Source organism: Pteropus alecto, unplaced genomic scaffold (assembly GCF_000325575.1).
Source record: "Pteropus alecto unplaced genomic scaffold, ASM32557v1 scaffold25, whole genome shotgun sequence".
NCBI lineage: Eukaryota > Metazoa > Chordata > Mammalia > Chiroptera > Pteropodidae > Pteropus > Pteropus alecto.
In genome coordinates, this window is record NW_006441955.1 from 3,704,170 (window position 1) to 3,723,542 (window position 19,373).

The 19,373-nt window shown below is 33.6% G+C and overlaps 1 protein-coding gene across 2 annotated transcripts in view; it reads right to left on the bottom strand.

The window, feature by feature from the left end:
* Nucleotides 1-19,373, bottom strand: part of FAF1 (Fas associated factor 1) — a 355,099-nt gene that overhangs the window by 119,109 nt on the left and 216,617 nt on the right. For both annotated transcript variants that reach the window (XM_015595280.2, XM_006919177.3), the window contains exons 9-12: nt 10,538-10,633; nt 2,739-2,865; nt 1,704-1,767; nt 675-756 (exon numbers count right to left, since the gene is read on the bottom strand). In XM_015595280.2, coding sequence (XP_015450766.1) covers nt 675-756; nt 1,704-1,767; nt 2,739-2,865; nt 10,538-10,633 — 369 coding nt within the window. The remainder of the gene's footprint in view (nt 1-674; nt 757-1,703; nt 1,768-2,738; nt 2,866-10,537; nt 10,634-19,373) is intronic.

The window sequence follows — 19,373 nt, forward strand, 5'->3', positions numbered from 1 at the left end:
GACAGTGTTAGGAAGCATGAAAAAAAGAGTAAGATTACGGAAAAATACAAATGGTACACTACTGCTAGATTTATTAAGTGTAAGTCAGGGAATGGGAAGAGGCAGGAGCCAGATTACTGGACAGCTGTGTCAGCATATAAGTGATTTCATAGAACCTTCTTGTTTAAAATGTATCTTCTCAATTTTTGTTATAAACATCAATCTCTTGGTTTCAAGATTACAAAGCCCATTTCTGTATTTAAGGAAGAATATTTCTGTTGACTAAAATGACTTTTGGGGAAAAAATATTGTAGTTATTAACTATATACTATTAGATGAAATAATCATTTTGGGAAAAGACTGAAGAACAAATCCTTTAGCAAGAAACTGTCAATTACATAACTGAAAAGAATACAAACAAGTAGCCGGGTCCCTTCTAAGCATGTCTGCCTTTCTCTTCCCTACAAAAAACCCTGTTTCAGAGCTTGCCAAAGCCTTTTGCAAGAGACAGCAGTACCGTCATACTACTACCCTTCTGAAATGGGTATCTTGCTGATGATTAGGTTGGTAGATGAACCAGAAACAAAATCAAGACTTCAGTCTGAAAAACAACAGAAAACACCAAGCATTGCCTCGGGCCTAATGGTAAATTTATGGGATGCACTTTTAATCAGAAAAGGTAAGATTGCACTTACATCTCGGGCTTTCACATAGAAGGCCTCTTGAAAAGCAGCTTCTAATGAGCCAATAAAAAATACAGGATGACAGTCACCATATCTATAGAAAAAATTGGGTCTATTAATTAAAATACATTTCAAATTTACATCAAAGTTTCACAACTCTATCCAATAACTTAAGCAAATGTTGGGGCTAATGTCTGTTAAGAATAGACCAATCATTAAAACATTTCTTTAAAGTTCTGGCAATGAATTTCATTCATTTTTAGAATTCTTCTTAGAAGAATATCAGCCTATACTGATATATATAATAAGTACATTTAGCAAATGTATTTAATAAGTGCCACAAAACCATGCCATTTATAAGGAGCAATTCTTGGTTACCCACTTTCATAAGATTTTCCTAGTTACGGTGTCCTTAACTTTCCATTTTAGTTCTGCAAGTCCAACAGAGAGGGCAAAAAAATGGTATCCTACAAAATTTCCAAATTATAGTATTACAGTGGAAAACAGAACTAAAGAGAAATATCATTCACATGAAAACTTAGGGTTAAATATTCAAATCTTTATAAACACCTTAAGGAAATTTCAAATGCATATAAAACATATTATATTAGACTCCTAAAAGAAAAAATGCTAAATGATTCTGAAACAAATATTAAAATAAAAAACTTACATTAAAAAAATTTAAATTATCTTTTTATGTAATATTATTTTACAGGATATTTTGTTTTTCCTAGGATATATTAAAAAGTATTATACTACAACCTAGTCCTTTGGGAATATAGTCAAGATATTAAATTATTGTGCTTCAATAAAGATATAAAGATAAGATGAATACATCTCTGAAATGGCATGTGGTTTATTAGTTATCTGACACAGAAATATACGTATTTTACTATCAAGACTATATAGATTGATAAATGTATCCTTTGAATACTTTAAGGAGAAATTAAAAACAATCAATTTATGATTACAATTGCTCCAGAAAAATCACAGTAGCATTAAAAGAACATCAATTTTATATAGTTAAGGTCCTAACCCTACCTTGAAGAAAACTCTGCTGTAAATTGTAATAAGGCATCTCCTTCATTTTCTGCGTTTTCTGGCACTAAAAAACAAACAAAAGAAAAAAACAAAAACAAAAAAAACAAAACAAATAGACACAAAAAACAAACCACATAACATCTAATCCCACATATAAGAAATATATTTAATCAATAAAGAAGAAATAAAATTAAATTTTAGCTTCTGTGATATATCTGAGGAGACATTTTAACTCGATATACATTAGAAGATTTCATCAAACCTTAAAAAAGAAACTTAAAAAAAATTCAAGCTCATAAATTTTGGAAAATCAACTGACACAATTCTGCTAAAAAGCGTTTAAAATATGTGCCAGACATCAATTAGAATTTCAATGTTTTTTGAAATGACATCTTGTGATTAAATTATATTTAAAAATGTGAAATTACTTTAAAGACCTTAATAATCAGAAAAAGTCAATTTTATGTAAATATCATATCTATTTCTGCCCACAGGAATTTCCTAATTTCAGAGTAAATGAGCCATTTAAGGACTTTTTTTAAAGGTCATTTTGCATATAGCAACCACTTGTGATTCTATAGTATGCATCTTACAAGGTGAAAGTGAGGAAGATGGCACATTTAATTTATTTTTTTCCTTTCAAAGATGTGTACCAGTGAATGGAAAAGTGATATTACTACTCTCGAAACTGAGATCTCCAATAAGATGTGGGGAAACAAGTACAGTCACAGAAAGTACAGTTATTTGTTTATCTACCTCTAGGTTTAAAGAGACAAATTCATAAATAATTATACATGTGAAACAGAAGTTATTATTCCCTTGCAGTTTTAATAAAGTTTACTAAAGCACTGGGAAATGTTGGGCTTAATAAAATCAAAACTCAAGAGGCTCTGGTTCTAACGAATATATTTTGTTATATTTTCTCTCTCCAAACTTGAAGGTCAGAAAGACATTTTCGAGTTCACTTTTCTTCATAAGTTTTGGCACTAGGAGGGAGAAATATAATGCTGGACCCAAAGAGCTATTAATACTCACTCATTGGAGATTTTCTCAGGGCAGATGACGCCATGCCGAATACTTCACCATCATCCACCCCAAATTCGGAAGCATCTTCAAAGTCATCTCCATCACTATCACTAACCATATGAACATCGGTGCTTTGCTATATAAAGAAAGTCCTGATTAGTTTTACATTGACTTTAGGTAATCAAATTCCATTGTATAAGTTATATAATCACATTTAGCATTATAAAAGTTTTATTAAAGAAGAAGCCATTTGCTAGAGCAAAGCTCGATATTTTTCAGTTTAAGGCTTACATATATTTCTAAATTTGTGATGATACCCCTAGACTAAAGGTTAGTGACTGAAGAAGAAGAAGGATGCTTACAAACTCCACGAAGACAGGGTTTTTGTGGTTTTTATCCCTACCCTATAGTAACACAATTAAGTGCTCAAGAAATATTTGCTCAATAAATGAGGAGATAGGTACAGTAGGAGAGATCAGAGACTAAGTAAGCTATATGAGTCTTCCAAAAAGCTCACATAAATCTATATTTGTCAGGTAAAGTAATGGTAGCATTTTCAAACTTGGCACTTCCTTACTGCAATGGTTCTCAAATTTCTCATTAGTGAATATGGTACACTATTCTCACAGTATTATTAGAAGATAGCATGAAATATACTATATATGAAAGTTCTTTGTAAACTGAAGGCTATTAAATATGAGATGCAATAATGATACTTGTATTAAATAAAGTAGTATATTATTGAGAATATACTACTATATACTGGGCACTGATAAACATGTTCTGCTTATTTTGTTTTCAGCAACATCAGTTGAGATGTAAGGTATTACAATTAAAAACAACTTCAGAACTAGGCTGCTGATCTCTAGTTAGAATGGGATTTCAAAAATACTGAGACTTAAAACATTTAAACTGAGTTATGAATACTGACAAGTATTTCTGCCTTGGATGAGAACAGGGTTCCAGTAAAGTATCTGGCTAAAAGTCTGCCAGTGCTATGAGCAACAAATAAAGACAAATAAATGAAATTTCTATCTTTTAAAATATGGCACTATGTACTTAAGTTGTGAATGGGGAAACAATTTGATTCCTCAGTCTATGCAAAAGAGCCTAAATCAGAGATAAATATTTGCCAGAAAAGCATTAAGAGAAACTTAGAATCAAAGATTCATAAAACTTAGCTATAGGGCATGCTAGAGTTTGGACAGCAATAGAATCATAGATTTTAAAGCTGGAAGGGATTTTAAAGACGTCTCATCAGTGTTTTCAAACTTCTTTTCACAGGGTTACATCCTTCACCCAGCCCCAAGCATAACATTTTATAAAACTGCAGTGCACACAATATATAAAAGTAAGGCTACTCTGGCTAATGCAGAGAGAGGGCACTGGGGAGCCTAATGCTCCTGGGCGGGGCCTTTTCTTCCTCATATCCTTTGACAGATGGTGTATCTTCAAAGGCTCTCAAAATAATGTGGAACAATTGAAAAAACTACTGATTTGGTGAGCCTTATAGCTCCAAATGAGGAAGCCAAGACATTCACTCCAATTGACTCAGTAGGCTTAACATTTCTTCCTTGGGCATAACCAAGCATTAATGTCCAGAACTGCAACATTTTCCTTCATAAAGACAGTCTTCCCAATAGTGTGAACAGAGAAGGTAATGAACATATACTTATTGGAGGAATAAAATTGAATGGCCCTTGCCCTAAATTGTCTATCCGCTCTTCTGACTGTACCATTATTTCTCACAAAAACCTTGGTTCTACTTGTGATCCTAATCCTAATTCAGTATTTTGCTTTGTAGAGCCAAGATCCTCTCCTGATTTTAGCAATGCAATACCTTAAAAATGCAAAATCCCTTCAAATGTCAAAGCAGTGAGGGAGCCTCCTCTACAAAATAACACATTTACTAACATCACACTTGTGCTTGAATTCCCGTGTGTTTCAGGCAGGCAAATATCTAGAATATCAAGTTCCCTTGGACTTTGAGGCTCAGTTTTAAACAGGTAAAGGCTCAGGATCTAAAAGGTACACTACATGTTCCTGTTGGATGCTCATCCAGGTTCCTAGACAAGTGGAAAGAAACAAAGGTCTGGTATAATAAACCTTCTCACACCCTCTATCAACTACACTATCATCTCAGCCTTCACTTAGTCTTGCCTAGTACTCACCCCTTCTTCAAGAGGCATCAGATTAAGAAGGAGGATCGACGGACACAGGGGTGAAAAGAAAGGGACTGTTCTACATATCATCTTTTCTTCTTCACCCCTTTTACCTTATCCCCCATTTTCCTAATTCATTTTTCAATCAAATAATAGCCCCTTTCCTAACATTAGGATTTCACCTCATACTAAGATGGTGATTTAATTTTGTGCCCATGTAACTTATCATTCATTTTATCTTCACACAGTATAGAATTCCCAAATCTCTTACTATCCCAGAAAGCAAAATTCTACATCTTCAAAGGGAGGTATCTAAAAAGCCGATTTTGTTGAAAAAAGTATATTTCAAATATGAATTATTGAAGTATCTGCAAGAATGAGCTACTTAATTATGTATAAGGAACTTCCAATCTCTTCACATTTTCTTATCAGCCATCTAACAGGTTAGGAAAAGCTTTTTCTAAAAAATGAGATAAACAATCTTTTTTTTCATTAATGTTTGCTGATGAGAATAGATAATCTCTTGGTTCATTCATGGCTGCCCTAAAATTCTTTGAATTCAGAGGAGTTATTTGTTCAGAATTTTAAAAACAGCTAAAAAAATTGTGATTCTACTTTAGCTGTTTATTATACTCATTTATTCCCTTTATCATTTAACAAACACTGACAAACCCCTACTAAATACCATGCTGTCTGGACCTCTATGAAAGATATAGACTGTGTTCTCTTAAAGAACACCATACAAAATAAAAAGATAATTATAATATCTAGTAATAAGTGTATGATAGGTAAGTTCAGAGGAGAGCATTTAATGCACTGGGAATGGGAGGATCAGGGCAAACTTCCTAAAGGAGATAATAACTAAACTGTTTGAGACAAAAAATAAGAACTCATACATACTTGGCACTAAGGCAAACTTATACTTGAAGTAGATATTCCTTTCACCAACTACTTATTATGTCAAAGTACCAGGTTAAAAGCTACAGATACAGAGATAAAACATGGTTCCAGCCTTCAAGAAATCCTCATTCTAAAGGAAGATATATTTAGTTGCAAATATGTCTTTTTCAGTATGATAAGAGATACAATAAAAGTATAAATAAAGAAGAATAAAGGAGAGAACAGTCAGTTACTCTGGGATCAGGGAAGACAACTGTGCAAGGCTTCACATAAGTGCTAACAATTAACCCATACCTTACAAAAAGATATCAATTTTGTGGAGTGTGTGTAATGGAAAACTGGTGGGGAGGGAGCTGTACTCTAGACAGAGAAAAAACTCAGGCAAGGAATTGGGTATTTTAAAAAAATCAATGAAGACTTCAGAAAAGCAAACTGAATCATCAGCTCTATGTATGGGAGAGGAATGTGGACTGGCAGTGAGGATAAAAGATTTGACGGAACTAGATTGTAGATGGAACTAGACTGTAGCCCTTAAACTGGCACATTAAGGTATCTGGACTTTACTCTGACGGCAACAGAGAAATCACTAAAGGTTTTTAGGCAGAGGATTGTTCAAAAGAACAACTCTGATGGCTCTGCATATGTCTATGTGTGTCTGGGGTAGTGTGGCAGCATATGGAAGATTAGACCTGAAAATATGAGAAAGGAGACATACTTCAAAGTTCCAAGTGAGAGGACTTGAGAGCCTACACTTGTGCAGTAGCAGTGTGAATTGAATGGAGGGAATAGACTTAAAATATACTTCAGCAGAACTGATAAAAACCATTGACTAATTATATTCGAGGATGAAAAAAATGGAAGAGGAAAACGCATCATAATTTGGATGATTCAGAAGGTAGAGAAGGTCGGGTTTGGTGAGGGAGGATACTGAGGCCAGTTCTTACATAGAATAAATTTGAGGAAGCTGTAGGACAACCTGGTAAAAACATCCAGTGGGCAGCTGGAAAAAAAATCTTAGCAGCTCAGAAAAGAGGCCCAGAAAAGATTTAGATTTGGAAGTAATCAGCATATAAATAATAGTTGAGGTTATAGGAATGAATAAGATCACTCAGTTAAAAAATAAAGGGAAAAAAGTGATAAGGATAAGAGAATATATATACGAATAATTATATATTAAATACATGAATATGTAAGTATAAATATATAAATTAATATTAAATATATAAATATATGAATATATAAATATTTCAATTGGTGAAAGAGAAATGGTAAAAGAGATGGAGAGATACTGTCAAAGATTAGAAAGTCAATTGAGAGAAAGAATCTTAGAAGCAAGGTCTAAGGAAATTTCAATGGAGACAAGAACTGTGAACAGGTTTAGTAGAATGAGAATTAAGAAAGAGATAGCTATGGTATTATGACAACAACAACAAAAAACACAACGAAGAAGCCTGAATTAATAATCAAAAGACTTGGCATTGAATACTCTACCATCCATCTTTTGTATGCCTTTGCATCCCCACTGTAGAATGTGATTAATACTGACCCACAAAGGTGGCTGTGAAAATGAAAAGAGATGGTGTAGCATGGTCTCTTACAAAAACTATTATCTAACTCTAATAGTTATATTCAATTTTAGTCACATGGTAGAAAAAAGCCAAGTTGTAGTAAGTTAAGTTAATAGAAGATGAAGAAACAGAGCTATCTAATATAGATTACTCTATGAAGGTTGACTATGGAAAAAAAAAAAAAAAAGAAGGAAAGATGAAGCTAAAGCTTGAGGGGAAGCCTGGTTTGAAGGAATATTTTTTTTAGGATGAGAAGACTGGAACATGTTTTTAGGATGAAGAAAAGGAACCAATAGAGAGGAGGAGGGTAAAATGCACGAGAGACCCCTTCTACCCAACCCATGTTGCTGGAGAGGTTAGATGGGGTAAAATCTAGGTAATGGGCAGAACATAAACTCTAATAGCAAGAAACTTCTCAACAAACAAAGTAATGTAACAAATTTGATGCTAATGTGAAAATAACCTTACATGAATAGAAAAAAAAAGGATCCTAAAAATCTTGATGTATTAGATCAGTTGGAAGGAATAGTTTCAAAGAACAGCAAGTCCCTCAGTGACTGAAACAAAGTTTTTGGCTTGAGTTGATGATAAGCATTCATATGGGTGAGGAGATAGATTTTGGGGGAGACATGGTAGGTGCAGTTTTGTAGAGAGCAAATCTGCAGTGGGCATTCACATAGGGATGTTGAGGAACTGGATGACTAGCTTGCTTGCCTGTAGTTCAGAAGCCTGTATGTAGCATTGCACCACAGGCAGACAAGCTAAATATGTGTCTCATCAAGTTTTAAAAATTGGAATAAAGATTTTTGGCAATTATCTGCATTCACTTTTATTTTTTTGTTAGGTACAAACCCCTTTATGGAAAGACTGTTCACAGCCATATTCCCAGCACTTACACCAGCACCAGGTGTAGAGCAGGTATATAATCAGAATTTATTGAATACTGAATGAATCTTTAGTCACTCAAGCCAAAACCTAAATATCGCTCTTCTCCCACAGATCCTATCAGTTACTAGTCCTATAATTTTCTTTCTAAAATATTTCCTGAATCCCTATCCTCCTCTCTTTCTACTACTGACGTTCTAGTTCAGGAAGTCATTATCTTTTGCCTATACCAGTGCAATAGATTCATATCTGATTTCTCCGTCTGTATCTAGCCCCTGCATAGCAGCCAAAGTGCTCTTCTCTAAAATGTGGATTTGGGAAAACAAACAAACAAACAAACAAACACCCCCAAACCATCCCCCACTTGTCTTCTATTGCTCCCCAGAGTACAAGTTCTCCATTAGACATACAAGACCTACTCGCCTTAGCCTCATCCCGTATCTTTGTCTTCTGTTTTATTTTGCACAAACACCAAACGGCACTGCTCTGTCCCCATTTACTAATCAGATCATACTGTTTCCTCTGAATGGAATACCATTTCTGTTTCTTCATGTGGCTGACTGTGACTCATTCTTTATAATTCGATTTGGATGTCAACTCCTGTAGCTTTTCTTTTATTTTTTAAAGTATTCATTCACATATATTTTTTCTATGGCTGGTATGTGCCAGGCAGCACACTAGGTATTCGGGCTAGTGTGAGATGGATAAGGCAAACAAGGCTTTTGCCTGCAAACATTCTTGAAAATTATACCACACCCCTATATTTGTGCTCCCCTAGTTTCTGGTGCTTGCCTCAATTTTCTCATTAATTATACAATATGAAAATTAACAGTTTACAGTCATCTAACTAGCACATAATGAGCATTCAACAGATGTTTCCTTAATTGAAGTTATAATGGTTTTAACATTAACTATGTTTAAAATTTGTGGGTTTTTTTGTTGTTTTTTGTTTTTTGTTATTCTTGGGGTATTCCTCCACTGTCAACTAAGGATTAGACAATTCCCAAGGAGCCTGGGTCCAGGGGGTCCCTATACTGATCCACCCAAGCAGCTAGGAAGAGGATTAGTAAGATAAAATATCGGGGAAAACGGTATGGGCTTTTTAAAGGAAATTAACATTTTTAGAGGCCCAAGAAAATAGTACTGTAGTATTTGTAGCAAGGGGAAAAAATCTTCTTTCTTTGTGAATTTCTAAAAAAAATGCTAAAAACCAAAGTAGCAAATTATCATTTTCATAGGATGATCATAGACTAGAATTTCATTTATGTAGTCTCATTTCTGTTTCACATATTTAAGTGACAGAAATATATATTCAGAGGATGGCTGGAGCGGTGCTGTGACAGCTTCCATAATATGTCCAAAATATATAGTCAGTTTCAACAAAAATTTGCAACCATATTTTGTATAGAATGTAAGTAGAAAATGGTTTTACTAAATCAGCCTAAGCCTTTAAATACTTGGACCATGCTCTAGCCTGAAAAACACTGATGTAAATAAACTTTTTCTGTGCTATTATTAAGTTATGACCTCTGTTGCATACACTTTTTATGTCATGGTAATGACTTTTCCTAGCACATAGTAGGAGCACAATAAATGGATAACTTTTCAAATGGATAAACTGTAATATTAAGGCTCACTACCCCATTTCCTTATAACCAGTCATAGTTGGACACATGTAGCCATGGAAAAGATATTGCCTTTTAATATCGTAGAGACTCACAAAGACAGACACAGGCACATCACACACATGAACATGTTCAATCTTATCTGCTCCTTTTCTTTGTTTCTATAGCACCCTGTTGCTCTAACTGCTAGCATTTATTACCTTTATTACATTGTTATTATTATTATCTATTACCTTTGACTCTGAGCATCTTGATGTAGGTACACTGTTATTCATTTTTGTTACCTAGTATCAAGCACAATGCCTGGCTCAAAGGTGTACCAACTCAATGAGTTAAAGGACTTCAGGATCAATCCTAATAAATGTACTCAACTATATATTCAGCAGCAAAGAAAATCCCTTTGTTAATCTGACAGTTCTAAGTAAAAATCATTTCAACCAATCCACCCAAATTCTGTCTGTTGAAACATGAAACTTAAAGAAAAAAAAAGAGCACATTAGTAATAACCTCGCATGGAAAGTTTCCGCCTTCAAGAATTTACTGAGACTTTATTCACACTACATTAACTTTATCTATTCATTGCTATGGCAGATAAAAAAGAACAGGAAGTGGGCAGGTAGGTAGAGGATAGGCCTTCTGTTCATTGAAAAGCTGGTAAATAGGCTTACCTCTTCGGACTGTTCCCGGGTCTGTGCAGGTGAAGATCTTCTTCCCACTGTCAGCCGATGGCAGGGATAAGAGAGCCCTGATTCAGCAAGACACATCTGCAAAAAGTAAAATCCGTCATTTGTAAATAAAATGATACCATATTTCACAAAAGGATTTTACTTTTTGGATATTTTCTATTATTTCTGAAGCTAACTTCTGAAAGACCACTCTAATAACCCAGGTATTACATTACCTGGAAGGCTCTAAACATTTGAAATTTTTCCATATGTGAGATGTGACAACAGTCAAGGCTATTACTCATTAGACAATAGACTGGGGCTCCAGGAAACTCTAACAAGCCTAAAATAAAGCTATCATATACATCCCCCCACCACTCGCATGTCTGTTACTTTTCGGATTATTAGAATAATACCTCACTTTTCTAATTCCCAGGGCAGTACTCTATAAATCTTTTTTGGAGAGTACCTAATGGAGTATTTGCTGAAAGCATTTTTAAAATAAGTTTCCACATATAGTAACTATGTCATTTATGCTTTAATCAATATTAATCCATAATTTCAGATCATAAGTATAGACTATGAATCTATAATGCATGTAAAGCACCTAGCACAGTACCTGGCACACATTCAGTTTACTGTTCTTATTACTATTATGATCTAAAACACTACCCAAAGAATCTGCCTAGTTTAGACAGAATATACATATATATATATTTTAATTAAAGCAATATACATATTTTAATTAAAGTTTATAGTAGGTCAGATATTAAATAACTATTTTGAGGTTTAAATTAAATTTGGGCAAATATGAGTGCCTATTACTTTTGTCTACATAGAGGAATTAAAACACTATTAAATAGCCCAAAGATGGTGTTTTTCCTTGTTGTTCACGAAATAAAACATATGTCTATTTAATGTAACAATGATATAAAGTGAAGTTTCTTTTATTATTATTAGAAATAAAATAGGGTATCCAGTAGCACAATGAAAACATCCATTGCTAACTTTTGGAGATGTGTGAATTAAACTGATATACAAGGAAACCAAAATACCTGTAAATTAATTCATAGGGATAGCCAAAGACACAATAATGGGTTGCTCATAAAAACAATTCAAACATGTGTTATAATCAGGCTAGCTAATTATCTGAAGACAAATATTGGAATGGAAAATGCAAATGTCAAATAAGTACCCAGTATTTTCTATCATGTGAGGTGTATGCTGCCATATAGATTATACTGAAAAAAATCATATGTATTTGATTATTGTTTTATTTAGTCTGATTAAAGATTTTTGTTTTTGCATCAAGATCTTTTTGGCATCATACTTTACAAATGTTAGAAGACCTGATTAACTTTTTTTAAAAAGCAAAATGCATTGATTCTGTCATTTCTATTTAGTCATATTCATTAACATGATTGTCACAATTAGCTCGATTTATTTCATTTCAGTACAAATAAAGCAAAGTTGGATAAGAAGCACGGGCTAAATTTCAAGCCACGTTACCTTCACAATATCCTCCTCCCCCACCGTGAAATCCTCTGGCAATGAAATAGTAATGACGGTAAATGTCACTGACAATCAGAAGCAGTGTAACATAATGGAAAGAAACCTTGACCAGGAGCCAGAATAACCTTGATTCAAGTACTACCTAGCTTCCTGATCTTGGAAAAGTCATTTCTCTAAGCCAGACTTTCCTCATTTATTAATTAAACTGAGTAATCCCTGCCGTAACTGCCTCGATGGACTTTTAAAAGGTTTAAATGTGATAAGGTAAGTAAAAGCTGGCTTTGAAACTATACTGACACAGGCAGAAGAGCTGTTATCATTCCATATATCATTATTTTTAGGGCCTAGAGGAGAGAAATGGTGATTAACATCCCACTGTGACCTTTGCATACAGCCCAGTCATAGGAGGAGCTAGAGGAAAGCAGTTACTGAAAGTATGTGGTACTACAGATGGCTGACTCCTTAATGGGCTTGTCTCTAGTTATCAACATTAACCACCAGCATGGCTACTAATAATTCCTGAGGATAAGAGAAGAGTTTTGCCTTTTCCAGAATGTCATATAGTTAAACTCAGACAGCATATAGCCTTTTCAAATTGTTCACTTTCAATTAGTAATATGTATTTAAAGTTCACCCATGTCTTCTCATGGCTTAAGAGCTCATTTCCTTTCAGTGATGAATGATATTCCGTTGTTTGGATGTACCACAGTTTATTTGCCCATTCACCTACTGACGGATATCTTGGTTGCTTCTAGGTTATGGTAATTGTGAATAAAGCTTCTACAAACATTTGTGTACAGTTTTTTGTGTGTATATAAGTTTTCAACTACTATGGGTAAATACCAAGGAGCATAAATGCTGGATCATATGGTTAAGTTATGTTTAGTTTTTTAAGAAACTGCCAAACTGTCTTCCAAAGTGGCTATGCTATTTTGCATCCTCACCAGCAATGAATGAGACTTCCAGTTGCTCCACAACCTCTCCATCATTTGATGTTGTCTATATTCTAGATTTTGGGCATTCTAATAGGTGTGTAGTGGTATCTCATTGTTGTTTTAATTTGCAATTCTCTGATGACAAATGATGTGAAGCATCTTTTTATATGCTTATTTGCCATCTGTTTATCTTCTTTGATGAGGTGTCTTTCAAGGCTTTTGACCCATTTTTTTAAATGGGTTGTTTGTTTTCTTATTGTTGAGTTTTAAGAGTTCTTTGTATGTTTTGGATAATAGACCGTAATCAGATGTACCTTTTGTATATATTTTCTCCCAATTTGTGGCTTATCTTCTGAGCTTTGAGGTTTGAGCTACTCAAACCTCAAATTTATTCTCTATAAAAATATTAACTTTCCTAATAGGCTTTCTGTGAGGATACATTTGCCAGAGAAGATAGTCCATCTGTTAAGGAATACTCCTAAAATCTATTTGAAATTTTTTCTTTTCTTCTTATAGAAGTATTTAGTATTTTCTTAGGAACATATTAACTATGCTAATAATTTCAAAGTGTAGACTACAGACAGAGGGTTCTTTAGATGATTTTAGGAACTCCACAATGTCAAAATAATTTTGATAATAATACTTAAATGAAAATTGACTTTTTTCACTGTTTTTTTTTTTTTTTTACACTGATGGTGAAAAAGCAATGGTGAGCAAAACTGCTGGTACATTAACATAAATCAAAGAAGTGGCACCAAAATGTGAAGTCTCCAGGGCCATGTATTCACTGTAAAAATGCCAGTTTCACTTAAGAATGTCCCTGTTGAATTAGTAAAAATTATTGCTTTTAATTAAACTTGAGTATACATTCTTGAGTATACATTTTTAAATATCCTATGTGATAAATGGGAAACATGCATAAAGCACTCCCACAGCATAGCAGAGTATAATGGCTGTGTTGAGGAAAACACACTTTTGTAATTGTTTGAGTTGTATGCTGAATGAGCTATTTTTTTCATGGAACACTATTATTACTTAAGTGACTGGCAGACAAACTTCGGTTATTTGGATTTAGGTATTTGACAGGATTTTCTTCCAAAATGAAAGAAGCAAGACTCACTTCAAGGAACAGGTCTGACAGTATTAATTGCCAGTGACAAAATTTGAGTTTTCAAGTAAAAATTAAAATTTTGGAAAACTACTAGCCATTATGAGCTCAACAGCTTCCCAATGTTTAAAGATTTTTCTAATGAGATTAGTGATGATATTAACAGATGTATTTTTTTGATATTATATAATGAAATCATCAACATTAGAAAATCTGCATAACTCAGAGGACCCATACTCTCCAAATGAATGAAGAATGCTTAGTGTTATAAAATTATGTACGGGCAAAGGATCTATTCAAAGTGCGAGAAACCAATGGCTCTTACTGTATCAAAGTACCAAAAGCACATTGGTATGGCTCCAGATACCACACTGAAACTAACCTTTAGAAAACTATCACTTGTCGAGTTATTGTTTAGTATCAAAGAAGAATATCCACAATTATCTGAAAAAAAAAAACCTGTTAAACCTCCCTTTCCAACTACGGATCTGTATGAGGCCAGATTTTCTTCATATACTTTAACCAAAACAATATATCACGACAGGTTGAATGCAGAAGATACAAGAATCCAGTTGCCTTTTATGAAGTCAGATACCAAGGAAATTTGCAAAAGTGTAAAACATCAGTTTACTCATTTCATTTTTTAGAAAATTACTTTTCATAAAAAATGCATATAACAGATTTATTGTTATCTTAAACATTTATTTTTTTCTCAATATTAATTTTGAAAGACCAATGTCAATAGACAGGACCCATATAAATAAAGACCCTTTGTGATTCTTTAATGATTTTTTTTCACAAACTCACAATTCAAAAGGAGTTGTGAATTGCTGAACCATGCAATGTATACAGAAGAAACTAATTTTTATAAATAATAATGGCAATTATTTGAAGATAACTGAGAAGCCCCAAAAGCACAGTTTTGTAAAGTTTTAGAAGTGTCTCAATGTTTCCCCTTACATAGTTAAGAAAGCATATAATGTTTTTCTTATAAACAAATTAAATTAAATATTAGGACAATATGCAAAAGACAACTCCTGTAAACCATCAAAATTGATCACTGGCTATCTCTGACAAGTCATTAACACAGTATTATTATTTTAAGCTTATCTCTCAGGGTGTTTTATAAGGCCTTTCTTAATAATGCTTTCTTTAAAAATATGAATTAGTTCCTGAAAGTATTTGTTATTTTCTAGCCAAATTTTAGCCCTCTCTTAAATACACACTTGCAGCCTGTCTTTCTTCCTTGTAGATTGCAAAGACTATAACATTTTAAGAGTATTGGACTAGAATTTAGGAAACTGAGTTATGGGGCCGTGGGCTAGTTATCAGGAGCCTTAATATTCTCTTTTGTAAAATATAGGAGCAACCCATATGATTGACCTCTCAGATGCCTTCCAGCTCAATGGACTCTGAACTTAATATGTCACTAAGAAGATTCAGTTCAGTCATCTGCAGGATCCTCACCCTGCATGTGACATACTTAATAACACAACCTAACAATTCTGAAACTACAGCTTTACTATCTGTATCTTTTAAAAATCAGTTTGTAAAATAAAATTCCCCTGTGTTCTAAAATAAAACAAGAACTTCTTTTAAAATCATATTTCAAGCTTGTCATCACCCTGACAAGGCACCAGCATAATTAATTCCATCCAGGTTTGAGAATGTTACTAGGCACCAGCATTTATCATGATTATTACAATACGAAGAAGATAGATAGATATACACCCCTACACTATACACAGTATCCCTGCATATTGCTTCATTGAGGCATAAATGACCTATAATAAACTAAACATATTTTGAAGTATATAATTTTATGTTTTGAAATATATATATGTACCCATGAAACCACTCTGTATTTTAAAAAATATTTATTTTAATAATTGCCATTATTGAGAGTTTAATATATATTGGTATTATACAAAATGTTTTATATGCATACCCCATTAAATTCTTACAATAACCCTGCCAGACAGGTATTATTATTAATCCCCATTTTAAAGATGAGACTACTAAACCTTACGCAAATTAAGAAGCTTGCCCAAGGTCACACAGTTACTGAGTAGTTAGTCAAAATTCAAACTCAGGCAGTTTTAACTCAGAGCCATTTAAAAAGCATTCAAACAGCTATTAAGGCCCTCCTATGTGTTGTCTTATGGTCTAATAATCAATAATTACTTTCTTTGGATTAATTAAAACAGCTACTCCTATATACCATCAATTTGTCAGGAACTACATATTAAGTACTTAATATATGTTTATCATACATATATACATATATATATATATATATATATAACATATAGATATATATATATATATATTAATCCTGCAAATTAAAGATAATCATGATTGCACTGAACACAAAACAGCCTTAGAGAAGTAGAATAACTTATATACAATCAACTCTAAATGGCAAACCAAATTTGACTCCAAAGATCATGGAGTTTTCAATTATATCGCATTTCTGACTGACACAAAGTCTTTTATGAGTAAGGAGCCCTTAAGATGACTGCTGGATCACCCCTTTAAAATTTTCAGATGCTCACTGTTCAGCTAGACAGATTATTAAAGTAGTTTTAAGCCAAACTGAATCATGAGGCTGAGTTTCATTTACTGCCAACCAGAGTGCAAATCAAAAAACGCTTATTTATTCACAATCCAAAGTTTTTTGTTTTTTTTTTTTAATCATTTATGTACTAGAAAAGTCACAGAGCTTTAATTTGTGGCAGGTTGAAGCAAGCTTATTAAGAATGTTAGTTACCAAGTGCACATCCACTTGTCTGGACTAGCCCACTGCCACATTCTTGTAGCAGGGTTAAATAGCAGTTTAGTCACCTCATAAAAAAGCACACTGTTAAAAAGGAAGTGACTAATAATAATCTGGAACCGAAGGAATATTATAAGAGATGTACAGGTCAAGATCAATTATCTACGAAAACTGTGTTCTCTGCCTGGCCTTGCTGTGTTACAGTCTCAATTGATTTGGGAAGTTGGTAAGGTTTAATGAAATAAATACCAACTAACAAATTCTGAGGCTTTTCGCTATGTACATAAATACGAATGCTATCATGCAAGCAAGCAGAGTTAGAAGAAACAAAGACGGCTGCTATAGATGGCTTCATTTTAGAGTCATAAGATATTAAGAGTTGGGAGGGTCTTTAGAATTCATCAATTTCTGGTATCCCAACCCCACATCTAGGAGCCTTAGCTGAGTTAAGTGCTACTGCCATACCTTCCCTGTCAAGCATCTCTCGATCCATTTCAAGCTGGCAGTGAGACTCTCTAGGGAGAAGTTTATCAGCAGCCTACTCTTAAACTTTTATCAGTAGTCTCGCCATCCCTAACCGATTCCAAATGAAAGGCAGTTTCTTTCCTCACAAGATCTAGTCTAATCCTCCCATTTAACAAGTGGGGCGAGGTGGGGGGAGACTAAGATGTAGGGAGGTAAAGTTGTTTGCCCCAAGTCACACATCAGCTTAATGATAGCACAAGCATGTTCTCTTAACTCCTAAACTGAGGACTTTCTACTAAATAACCTTAACTATGTTCTTTAGAGATGTTAAGTTAGCTGTAAAATACTAATAACTCTCTTGGTTTAATTATCTCAAATTTCTTTTAAAAATATTAGAAAAAAAATATATAAATAATTTAAAATGCTCCTGACCTGTTTTTACTGCTGTTTCTTTTAATCTGATGGGATTCTTGAAAACAAAAATCACCTGATGCTACTTTTCCACATTACAATTGCTCACCCTCATGCTTCCCTGCAATGGTCCAACATTATCTTGAGTTTTCTATCAAAAAAGAGGTTGCTGAACACAGAAGTTTTTTTTTTTTAAATCTTCCATTGCATCCCAGCACTAAAATCATATTACACCATAGGGAAATAAAGAATTGTCCAGTGTAACTACATATTTATAAACTAAATATATAGATAATAACATTCTCAGATTATTTGATTTTAGTGTGTACACCAGAAGAGCTTCTGAACTACTTCAGAATACTAGAATACTTCTGAAGAGCATTAAGTTACATAAGAAATATAGCCCTAGTAGACTAGCCTAATGTTGCCTACTGGAATAGTTTTTCTCACACCTATTTAGTGAGAATGGTCAAGTTTACTTATACAAAGATATTAGCTCAGGAAGGCAGACAAGTTATTTGCAAGAGAACTTTAAACCAAAGAAGGTATTCCAGTGAATCAAGAGTTCTGCATAGAAACCAATAATCTATGCTGTGAATTAAAATGGTACTTGTCTCTCAGTTCTTGTCCCTACTATTCGTCATTTAGTTGCTTATGAGCACCCTCTGGTGGAGGGCAGAAGAAGGAAAAGAACTTATTAAAGATACTGCTTCTAACCCGCAAGACTGGTGATGGGGCAAAAATAGTTATAAATGTGCAGATTGCTCTTGACTTTGCCTTTCTTTTTCGTAATTACTTCATAATTTAGACCTAGTTGCTGAATAAGTAATATTAACCATATAGTTAACTCAGAGTCTAAAACTAATCATTCAATAAACATTTATTAAGTTTCTAATATACATCAGGCACTTGGATGCAGACAATCTGGCTTGGATCCTGGCTTTGATATTTAGTGTCATTTCTCAGGGAAGTTGCTTGACCTCATAAGACCTCAGTTTTCTCATCTGAGAAATGGGAATTACATCTTTGTTGACATTAAAAAGATGACACGTAAAAAAGTACCTAGCATAGTGGACTTAATTAATTTTGAAACCTAAAAACACACACACACACACACACACACACAAAACACTTCATCTTTGGCTCTTTGCCAGAAAGAAGGATTATCATATAGGTGTTTTCAGAGGCAATGCCCAATTATTTGTCTTTAAGAATTTAAGCCTAAATGACAGATTGGTATCAGTTAAGTGTTTATTGGTATAAGTGTTTTATAACTCCTTGTCAACTACATTTAATTTAATTAGTTTATGTTCTGAAACATACACAGAACAACCAAATGTACTACTTAATCTCTTCAACACCAAAGATATCCAGAAGATGCTTACCAATACTTAACAAAATACTGTCTTCCTAGGTGAACCAAGTAAGTTTATTTAGGGGTTTCTTATCTCTTCTCAAGAGCTTGTATGACATTCTTCTTAGTGTCACCCAGTAGAGTACAATTAGATATATTCTGGCTCTGAGTGTGTCTAAGAGCTCATCTCTGACATTCACTACTTGTTAATGACTGAGATTTTTTAAAGGGTATGTTATAAGTGATTTCCAAAAGTGGAACTTACTAGAGGTTTCTCA